This window comes from Vicia villosa, unplaced genomic scaffold, assembly GCF_029867415.1.
Source record: "Vicia villosa cultivar HV-30 ecotype Madison, WI unplaced genomic scaffold, Vvil1.0 ctg.000163F_1_1, whole genome shotgun sequence".
NCBI classification, from domain to species: domain Eukaryota; kingdom Viridiplantae; phylum Streptophyta; class Magnoliopsida; order Fabales; family Fabaceae; genus Vicia; species Vicia villosa.
Genome location: NW_026705046.1, coordinates 1284834 through 1296583, shown reverse-complemented (window position 1 = coordinate 1296583; position 11750 = coordinate 1284834). Strand labels below are relative to the sequence as shown.

The 11750-nt window shown below is 33.6% G+C and overlaps 1 protein-coding gene across 1 annotated transcript; it reads left to right on the top strand.

Moving 5' to 3' along the window:
- Positions 1-8500: 8500 nt before the first annotated feature.
- On the top strand, positions 8501-11576 carry LOC131624832 (lysine histidine transporter-like 6). Its single transcript, XM_058895750.1, has 9 exons — positions 8501-8702; positions 8831-8890; positions 9023-9162; positions 9329-9712; positions 9996-10389; positions 10612-10717; positions 10953-11044; positions 11146-11214; positions 11299-11576. Exons 2-9 carry the CDS (start codon positions 8870-8872, stop codon positions 11395-11397), a joined length of 1305 nt encoding a protein of 434 aa, XP_058751733.1. The 5' UTR covers positions 8501-8702; positions 8831-8869; the 3' UTR covers positions 11398-11576.
- The last annotated feature ends 174 nt before the right edge of the window (positions 11577-11750 follow it).

Genomic DNA, 11750 nt, shown 5'->3' with positions numbered 1-11750 from the left:
ATAAGTCGTGCGTTAGACTAATCTCAATCGCATCCTCAGATGTCTGGAAAACCGTGCGTTAGGTTGAAAAATAAGTCGTGCGTTAGACCAATCTTAATTGCATCCTCAGATGTCTGGAATGACATGCGCTAGGCGTTGCTTTGAATAAGATTCGAATCTCCGTGATGTTCCTGTCAAATATTGTCAGTTTTTTAAGCAATATTATGGTGCATGCATTATGTGACGAGTCTCTCAAAATAAATGAGAAACTTGCATGTTATGTATGAATTATTATGAGGTAATGTATGCAATGTATGAATATGAATATGTTTTATGTTGTCTTGTTTGAGAAAATAAATATGTCTTTGTGAATTTATTGTTTGATCTTGTCTTGAAGATGCTAAGCTGGAGATTTATGATTTCTGCTTGGGGATGAATAGTAATTTGATGTACCCTGACTGAGGATAAAAGATATTAGTAAACCATGTTAGAGAAGAACAAAGTGTTGGAGAACCGGTAGTGTTGAAGGTGTAAACTATGTTGGGGAGCCAAGTCTTTGTCGGGACGAGAGCATTTGAAGATATCTTCTTAATGATTGCTCTGTGGGGATATGATCTTGTGAACCCAGCTCTGTGGGGGAGACATGGGTGTCTTGAAAGTTGCCCCCAGTATTATAGTAACTACCATTCCTGGATTTACTTTGATTAAGACACACCACTGAGCATTGATCAAGATGTCAAACTGGACTTGCATAGATTTGCCCCTGCTAGTAAGGACTTTTTGGAAAGATTCGCCTTGCGAGGACCTTGTGAGATGTGTACTCTGGGTGACATGCCCCTAGTACTTAGTATGATGCGCCTGACTGATCGGGCGGTAGCTTCGGCACCACTTGGGTGCATGCCCCTGATTGTTGATGCTTCTGAGATATTTTGAAATTCGACCTGATTATCCCAAATTGATCGGGAAATAGTTGGAAACTCACTTGATATAGGCATTTGAGAGTTTCTTGGAATTTTGACTTGATTGCCCCAGATCGACTGTTTGGCATTTGAGAGATTCTTCGAATCTTGAGTTGATTGCCCCAGATTGATTGGGCAAAGCGTGCCATGCCCCTTGTATACGTAGGAGACATTTCTTCTCGGAGTAATCTTGTCCGTCGGGATAACTTTCAGTCATTAGTTGTACCCTGTGCAAATTCTTTCTGTTGCTAACATTTGAAATTATGTAGCAGAATATGTTTAATAATGTATTCATGAGATGCAATGCATACGTCTGTCTTGAGTTTTTGAAAAATATTAAAACAGGAGATGTACAAGCGTGATATTTGTAAAAACGTGGCGTTTGTAAAAGAATGAAATACCAACTCAGCATTTGTGGTAAACCTTAAGGAGTCGGGATACCTTTGTTGTGACAGTATGCTTTCGAACTAACCATGCTTCAGTTAGGACTTTCAAGGGTTGTAGCGTGGCTTGGTTCACGGTTTAAGAAACAAAGGATAAAGGCTCAAAATTTATTTGTACCCATCCCAATCTTCGTGATGTTCTTCGACCCTATGCTCAGTTAACTTTTCGTTTAAGTCCTAGCAGAGCTTGAAGTCATAACTTTGACATTTGATGATGGTTTAAGTAATGGAAGTTTTATTTGGACAGGCAGTCATCTTTTTTGTTTTTGTAATTCTTTTCCGTTTGTTGAGGATTTTTTCGTGACCTCTTTTTTGACTTTGTTATCCCTAACTTTTGCCTGAATTGTTTATTTTGAGATTACAGTCAGCGGGATGTTTCAATTTTTGATAAGTCTCCTTCATAGGTTTTGACTTTACGGCTTTTTCTTCTTGATGCGTATTGACTGCCTGACTTAATGGTTACAGGAATCCATCATTATTTGCGTAAACAACAGCTAGTATACTTGGGTTAACTAAGGGACTACCCTGCCCCAAGTTATGATTATAGGTTTTAAGTTATCATTGCAAAAATCCTAACCATAAGATTCTATGAACTTGTTTTCCTTGCCAAATATGTCAAACTTGGTGTCTACTATGTGCCACTGCCCAAATAATGCAATTTTGTCTCTTTCCCACTTGTTGCAGATACATTTAGATAAGTCTTGAAAAAATACAACCAAAAAATTTGACAGAAAAAAATGGGAATCTCAAAAACCAGTGAAATTTCAGTGACAACAAAACTTGACTATGATAAAGCAAGTGAACTGAAATCTTTTGATGAAACAAAGATGGTGTTAAAGGACTTGTTGATGCTTCTATCACATAAGTCCCTCGCATGTTCCATCACGAAATTGATGAAGATCCGGCCTCATCTTCAAGTAGCACCACCAAACTTGTTGTTCCTTCTGTTGATCTTGCTGATATTATTCATCTAGATCCAACAAGAAGAAAAACTGTTGAGAAAATTAGAGAAGCATCTGAGACTTGGGGTTTCTTTCAAGTTGTTAATCATGGAATAGATATTACTGTTTTGGATGAGACGAAGAATGGAGTTATTAATTTCTTTGACTTTATCACCAGAAAAAGAGCTTTTGGCTTTTAGTTTTTCAGCTGATATTAACAAAATGTTTGGTAACTATCATTTAGTTTTTAGCATTTTTCTCAAAAGCTATTTAAAGTAGCTTTTGAGCTTTTAACTTGTGACTTTTTATTTCACACACACACACACACACACGCACACACGCACACACGCACACACGCGCACACACACACACACACAGTTTTTGTGTTGTATAATGATATTCATGTCAAATAACAAAAAAAACAATATTTAATATTTTTTAACGATATTAAAATTACATGCCTTGAAATGAATTTAGAGATAGTGTTGCTAATTTTTAAATTTGTGAAACATTAAGAGATTATTATTTTAGATTAATATAATTGAATTCAAAATCGTAAATTAATTTCATATATAAATTTTATTATATAAGTTCATTTAAAAATTTATATATAATTGTTCGATATATTTTGATGTTATCTTTAATTTGTGCATGGGTTTGCTAATTTCTGTATTTTTATTTTTATAAAAATTAATTTTATTATATAATACAATAATATAATGAGACTATCGATTTCTTAATTAAGAATGTTCTTTTATGTCATTTTGTATTTATTAGCTAGTATAACAGCTAATTTACCAAATACTCAAATTAACTTATCAGCTACCACCTACCAGCTACTGGCTATCAGCTACCAGGTACCAGCTACAAGTCATCAGCTACCAGCTAGTTTTACCAAACAGAGCCTAAGTAAGCGGGCACAAGAAATACCAAAAGTTACAACAGCAAAATCAAACAAAAACAATGTGAGAGAACTGCTGGGCCAAAAACCTTATGAGCTACCACTAGATAATTTTAGAAAAACCGAGCTCTACGAACTACACCATAGTGAAGGATCGTGTTAGAGTTCAAGTCTGTTGGACTACTAATACCGAATTAGAGACCACCAAAGAAAAAAAGAAAGAAACACACTCTCATTCTAGCTAAAAATTCTGATCTCTTATTAATTAATTATAAGGAAAGGTTCCAACTGTTGGTACAAGCAACCACAATAATGGTGATTTTCAATATGGAGAGGTGAGAGGAAGAGAATGAGAGAGTGATTATTGAGGGCGGTGAACACATTTACATTAAGTGAGGTACAAGTAACAAATATAAAAAACAGAAAAATCAACAACTATAACTAGTTACATTCTCGTAATAACTAGTTACTAAACATTTATATTTCTGTTGTAACCAGTTACAATCCCGCAGTAACCGGTTACAAGTCAATTTTGTTTTAGTTGTAATTGGTTACAGTCTCGCAGTGACCGATTATAGACACTTGAATTACACTTTTCACTCAACACACCATTTTAATTCATGTGCTCCAAGTCTTCCATGCCCATATGCTTCTTCAATCTCTTGAACACTTCAATCGACACTTCTTTGGTCAACAAATTGGCCGCTTGGTCTTCACTTCTACAATACCCCAACCTCAGTCTTCCTTCACTAACAAATCATCTCGAGTAGTGAAATATCATCTCTATATGTTTGCTTCCCCCATGTGCAATGGAATTCTTAGCAAGTTTTATAGAGGAAACATAGTCAACCAGGAGCGTTACAGACTCGCCCTGTTCAATGCAAAACTCCTTCAACAAAGTCATCAACAATAAGGCTTGGCACACAAACAATGAAGCTATAAATTCTCGCCCTCATAAGAAGAGAGCATTACTATTGATTCCTTCTTCAAACACCATGAGATTGGTGTTTCTCAGAACATAAATATGTATACTGCTGTGGATTCTCTGTCATCTTTATCTCCGCACCAGTTAGAATAAGTATATCCAAGTAAATTGGAATTGTTGTCCCCTTGTCTGTTGCGGAAAAAAATTCCGCAGAACCTTTGACGTATCTTAGGATCCTTTTGAGTGCTGCCAAGTGAGTCACCTTCAGTCTCTTCATGAATCTACTCAAAACTCAGACACTAAAAGCCAAATTCAGTATTGTATTACACAAGTACCTAAAGATTCAATCAACCTCCGATATTGAGTTGAATTAACATCATGCTCATGCTTATTCTTTGACAGTTTCATTCTTGGTTCCACAAGAGTAATGGCAGCGTTATAATGTTCCATTTCGATTTTCTTCAAAACTTTAAGAGCATGTCTTCTTTGGTGCAAGAGTAGTCCCTTCTTGAACTTGTAAAACTCAATTATAAGGAAGTATATCATGAGGTCTAGGTTGGTCATCTCAAATTCATTTAAAAGCTCGCCCTTAATTCACACCAAAAAAATCGTAAGTGGGCCACCCCCATTTTGCCAACGGATTGATGGAAGGGTGAGTTTGAAAGTTAAATTCCGAACAAACCCCTAGACACATATTGAACTCATGATAATGTGTTTATTTTATAACTCAATAGAGAATTTGGAAGTTAAGTTCCAGACTAACCCATAAGACAATAAGTTTCCCTAAGGGATGGCAATTGGCAGGGTACTATAGTATCTGTCCCTATACCCGCAGTTTAAAAAAATCTTCATACCTAAGCTCAAACCCGCGTGGATATCAATATTCATACTCGTACCCGTACCATGTGGGTACCTCAATGCCCATATCCGTACTCATTTACCCGCATTTATAGTAATATTAAATCATTTTGAAATTCTGGTATCAGATATGTGATGTCGAATGAGATGTCACGACACAAATATCTATTGATGAAACTAATAGAGCAAACAACAACAGTAACGAAGAATAGTGCAGAAAGGTAAAGAACATAGTGATATGTTTACCCAGTTCGAAAACAACCTTCCTACTCTGGGGGCTACCAAGCCAGGGACGAAACCAATATTCGATAGTATCAATTCGAAGTTAAACAACCCCGTATACACTTCTCACTTAATCACTACCCTTCCTATGACTTCTACCTAAGACTCACCTAGGTATGAGGCCCTCCTCAAACCCCTTTAATCACAAAACCACTGTGAGAAACAACAGAACAAAAAACACAGCTAGAAGACACTCTTCCAAGACACACAATTCTCGGTGCTTAAAAGCTTATGAGAACGACACACTCTCCTTACTTAACAGCTTCGGAGATCATACAACATTCAACACCTACAAGTTTGTGAATGCACACATATGGAACTTACAGCACAAAAAAAAAAAGGATTTCTAGAACCATAAAATTACAAATATCAGTTCCACCTAAAACTAGGTTACAGCCCTACTATTTATAGAATTATTATCGACTGGAATGGGCTTCAAAACACAGCAAAGAGGCTGCAAAAAATCTGCTACTTGTTCTCCAAAGAAATAGGTCTTCAATCCAAACTTTCCTATATTGTCTCCAATTATAGAAAGGTGTGAAAATCTCTTGATTGAATTAATCTTGGATAACACATCAGCTAATTGATTATATTGATTATTCCAGAATATTCTATAGCTGAAACACGAGATTTTTGTAGCAATAAACACGCCTGATTCACTTGACAGATCAGCTTATGCAGTCAAGATGTCATACCAACATGTTGTGACATCTTGTTTGACATGTTGAAGTCTGAACGCTAGGACAACTTGCATTTCTTTCAACATGTTCTTGCTAAGTTAGTTTTACCAAAATGCATGCCAACCTCAGAGAACTACACATTTAATTGCAAAATATCATATAATTTAAGTCTTTTTAACAATATTCAAAAAATTATGCATGTTATTGTTGAGTTAAGAAACAAATAAATTTTTTTATTAAAATGCACAATGATTTAATAGCGATATATTTTTAAAAAAATTAGAAACATGCATTTTTATATTAATAATATAAATATGTAGTGCGGGTATGGGGCGGGTGGGTAGTAAGCTACTCGTGCCCGCACCCATACCCACATATTTAATGGGTAATTACCCGTACCCATATCCAATTTTTTGCGGGTTTTTACCCTACCCAATGTGGGTATTTTTGTGGGTACCCACTTGGGATGGGCCAAATAGTCATACCTAGTTTCCCTCTTAGGCAGTAAGTTTGTTATCAATTTGACGTATTTTAATAAACTTTATATTTTAAGCCATTCATACAAAGTATACATAATTGTTAAAGTAATGAAGTGTCTGAGGGACCTCATGAAAAAAACATTAGGAACAAGAGCAGCAGATTTAGCATGTTGGACTACTGGGCTTTTGGGGCAGCAATAAGGGACACATGCCCTCAAGAAGACAATGACGGAGACACGTGAACTCGAGAAGACGATGCTTGTGCATCAAATGAAGTGACACCAACTGCTGGATGTAAGGGTCTAGTTTTTTTCCTTCGAACGAAAGCATGTTGGGTCATTTTACCATGTCTCGATCTTTCCTGGTTGTCATGCATTTTCCCTTTAATCAAACTAAAAAAAATTAAACTAAAATCAAACAAACTATGCATATAATAAAAATTCAAAAGTTAACTTCTTTATTAGACGAAATTAGAAGAACACAAAATTGATTGCATTTGAATGCGTCAGAAAATTAATTTTCAAATTGTAAGAACATTATTGCTATATCCGTCTCATAATAAGTGTCTTATTTGAGATTTGTGTGGTTCTTAACAAAATGATTAGATTGGTTGGTTTTAATGATAAAATTAGTATCATTTACTAAAATACTATTTATTATAGATAGTGGAGTAGTTGGAAAGCGTGAAAGTTAATAAACAGGAATATAGTAATGGAAAAAAAATATTATATTAGTATTTAAAAAAAAAATTATAAGAGGGCCGAAGCCAAAAAAAATACTATTTATTTTGAGACTCAGAAAATGTATAAATGAAACACTTATCTATGAGACGCAGAGTAGTTTTTTTACCATGATAAATGAGCACCACTTTGCAAAGAGCAATCCCCATAAAAATAATAATAAATCATCTAATGTTTGTTAGAAAAAATAAATCTTTCTACATAGTTCAGAGACCTCAAAATACAATCAATATTATAAAAAAGTAAAATACAATTAACAACTGTTTTCAACATAATTTTTCATTTGTCAAAGTACATAAAATTAATTTATATATATGTGTTATAAGAATATTTCCGCTCCCATCCACTAAGTTAAACAGCGACATCATGCAACAGAATTTAATCATTAACCCAAAATTTAGTGGCTTAATTTACCAAGATAAACAAATAACTGCAATGATGAAAGATTATACCTTTTCCTATCCAATAAAATGTTCCCATCGTTCAGAAATTAAAAAAGAAACCTTTCAATAGCTTCAACACTTTGTAATCCTTTACAATAATATATATGATTTTCTAAAATTTGATTCTTGAACGTGAACAATTCACTTAGTCCACTAAAAAAGTGAAGTTTCTATTGTCCCAAACACCACCAAAATAATATTAACATAATTTATGTTCCTTCATAAAATTATTCTTTTTTTAACTATTCTACCTAGAAAAATATAGATTTAAATATGTTGTAGGCTACTCTATAAATATACTTACCTTTTATTTTTATTCTCCGTAAAAAAAAATTACTTTTTTTAAATTTATTTTACTTCTGGCCATTGATTATTATTTTAGTTTTAGTAAGAAAAGAATATTATGTTTAAATTGATATTTTTAATTAGTAGACTTGATTTTCATCCCTTCAAAAACTAATTATAAAATTAACAAATTTTACCGGTAAAAATAAATCGAGTTGACTCAATCAATGCAGAGACCCTATTTTAATTTTATAAATGAGCTTAAATTTTAAAAATAGAAGTATAATTTTAATAATTAAAAATAACACATCAAAAATATAATTATATATTAATCAAATAAAGCATCAAAAAATAGAAAAAAATGTTTAAATTATAAATATCATTTTATACAAAATTTGTTTTCTTAATATTTTTATATATTTTTTTAATTATAAAAAAAAAAATAAACCCTCTAAAATTTGAAGTCCGGTGCGATAGAGCTCTATGCACTTGTGGAAGGTCGGGTCTGAAAATAAATATAAATATTTTTTAAAAAAATAAAAATATAAATATTTGTAGGGACAAAATATATTGCTATAAACTCTACAGGTTTCTTACATTGAAACTAGGCATGGTTTGGTTTAGAGTGAATTATAATGAGAATCAGTTAGTGATGGAAAAACAACTCCTAAGATAATCTTGCTTTACTTTTTGGGGTTTAAAAGTTGATTTAACCCACCTTGAAACTTATTCTTTGAACTCAGTCACCTCTTTTGACCTTTAATCACAACAACAAAAACACTAAGTGGTAGGGTGCATAAATATGTTTACTATTATTACTATTAAAATTATTATTGCATTAAATATTTGTTACATATCAACCTTTACTTGCATATATATAACTGATGCACTTCACTTTGATTCCAACATCCTAAGGTGTTTTCTTTCTCTCATCTTCTTTGCCGGGGACTTAAAATGGTTTCCACTCCTCCTCAGGTAATTCCAAGTTAGTGTGTATATTAGTATGTATATAATTTTTTTTTTTTTTTGCATGGGGTCATGCACTAGTTTTTGACAATGTTAACACAATTCAAATGCGTGATTAATTTGTGTTTTTGATGATTGCAGATTATTCAATCAGAACAAAAAGGGGTGGTTGTCGGCCCTGCCCGTCGAGCCAAATGGTGGTACTCGACTTTCCACACGGTGACAGCCATGATAGGTGCTGGTGTTCTCAGCTTGCCATATGCCATGGCCTATCTAGGATGGTAAATTAAATTAAGTAGTTTCAAGAAAAAAAAATATTTTTATTTATTAGTGTTTTTAAAGTTCAATGCAATAATCAAATTTATTGTTTTCTTAGTATGTGTAAATAATTTTAGAACAATAATTAGACAGAAACATATATGTGACTATCTTTTATCTTCAATGTAGGGGTCCAGGGATCTTGATGTTGTTACTATCATGGTGTCTGACCTTAAACACAATGTGGCAAATGATCCAGCTACACGAATGTGTTCCGGGGACTCGTTTCGATCGATATATTGATCTTGGTAGACATGCTTTTGGACCAAAACTTGGAGCATGGATTGTTCTACCTCAGCAACTGATTGTACAAGTTGGGTGTGATGTTGTGTATATGGTTGTTGGTGGGAAGTGTCTAAAGAGTTTTGTGGAGATAGCGTGCACCGATTGCGCACAAATCAGACAGTCTTATTGGATTATGATTTTTGGTGGAATTCATTTTTTTCTGTCTCAGCTTCCCAATTTCAATTCTGTTGCTGGTGTTTCTTTAGCAGCAGCTGTCATGTCCTTAAGGTACTTTTTGATCTCACATGTGACAAATTTTCACTTCAAAATAAAAGTGTAATTATAACTTCAAAAACATTGAATCTATAAGTTATTATAGTTAGGACTATTCTCAAGGCTACCGCACAGGACCCAAAATTTTTTAACATTAATTAGGAACTTATAAAAAAATATAATTGTGGTAAAATAGAGTTTTTCTATTTATTTTGTCACAGTTGAACTATAACTAACCTATACAAAATCTCCAAAAACTTAAGATGCATCTGATTATATAGTGATGTTTTGATTGCAGCTATTCAACTATAGCATGGGTGGCTTGCTTATCTAGAGGTCGGATCGACAATGTCAGCTACTCTTACAAGCAAATCAGCAAAACTGATTTATTGTTCAGAGTCTTCAATGCGCTTGGTCAAATTTCATTTGCATTTGCTGGCCATGCAGTGACCCTTGAAATTCAGGCTACGATTCCGTCAACACCTGAAAAACCTTCAAAGATACCGATGTGGAAGGGAGCTATTTGCGCTTATTTCATCAATGCGATATGTTATTTCCCGGTTGCAATCATTGGATATTGGGCTTTTGGACAAGATGTTGATGATAATGTACTTATGTCACTAAAAAGACCTTCATGGCTTATTGCCTCTGCTAACTTGATGGTATTCATCCATGTTATTGGTAGCTACCAGGTAGGTCTCCGAGCAAAATCCATAAAACCTTAAATTTGTGAAAACTGGTAAAAACATGTTTACGTGTTTTTACTCTTTCTCGTACAAATATTTGAAAGAGTGAAAAATATTGTGACGATTGTGATTAAACGCGAAAATGAAAGTGCAAATATAAAATATTTTTTGAACTTAGATAGGTCTAAAATTCTATTTTCTGCTCGATGGGGCAAAAATATATTATAGGTTTATGCGATGCCTGTTTTTGACTTGATTGAGAAGATGATGATGCAAAGACTGAACTTCCCTCCTGGTGTGGCACTTAGACTTGTAGCTCGATCTGCTTATGTAGGTAAGATGTCAAAATTCGAGTCAAAACTAATCTATGTTGTTATTATTGTATAGCAAGTTCATGCATTCATGCAGTCCATACATTGGTAGTTCTTGGATGTCAATTCCACGGCTACTGAATGCATGGATTGCTTACCGCAACAAATTCAAATTTTTAGTTGTAGAGTAAGGGATGGATAATTATTTTCTTCAGGATAAGTCTTGATATGTTACTAAAGTTTGTTGATATGTTACAGCTTTTACATTAATCTTTGGGATCACTTTTCCTTTCTTTGGAGATCTTCTTGGATTCTTTGGTGGATTTGGTTTTGCTCCAACTGCATATTTTGTAAGACTCTTTTGTTTTCACAATTTCTTCATGCTTATATCAAGGATTAGTTCCAAAACTAAAAAAAAAAATATCAATTATTGGCTTGTTAATTGTTTCAGCTTCCTAGCATAATGTGGTTGATAATCAAGAAGCCAAAGAGATTCAGCACCAATTGGTTCATCAATTGGGTAATTATCAATTCACATTATCATCTTTTCTTTAAAATCTAACAATCCAAAACCAGAATACAATTTATGTGTATTTCATTTCAGGGTTCAATTTACATAGGTGTGTGCATTATGGTGGCATCCACAGTTGGTGGCTTAAGGAACATCATTGCTGATTCATCCACTTATAGTTTCTATACCTAAACTACATGATGTTGCAATTATCTCAAACTTTACCCAATATCTTTACTTTTTGTAGTACGATGAATCATAGTTATTGTATGATTAATTCAAAAAAATAATAGCTCACATAAAGTAGCACAATGTTGAATTGCATGGTGTATACTATTAAATTTCAATTGCAATTTTAGTCCTTCCTACTATTTCACTTTGTAAGAATTGTCTCTATTTTTTCTTTTATAATAACCACTAGAAACTCAATTGTGAGTACGAGTGTTCAAACTCAACTATCTGTCCGTTTTGCTAGGATTTGCCGAAAGAATAGTCCATATTTTTCTTTGGTCAGTAGTCTAGTGGCTGAAATACTAGAAACTCAA

Excerpts from the sequence above, each read along its gene's own strand:
- LOC131624832 (XM_058895750.1), top strand. The coding sequence starts at position 8,870 with ATGGTTTCCACTCCTCCTCAG. Across the intron at positions 10,718-10,952 it reads AGCTCGATCTGCTTATGTAG|CTTTTACATTAATCTTTGGG; the intron begins GTAAGATGTCAA and ends GATATGTTACAG. Across the intron at positions 11,215-11,298 it reads CCAATTGGTTCATCAATTGG|GGTTCAATTTACATAGGTGT; the intron begins GTAATTATCAAT and ends ATTTCATTTCAG.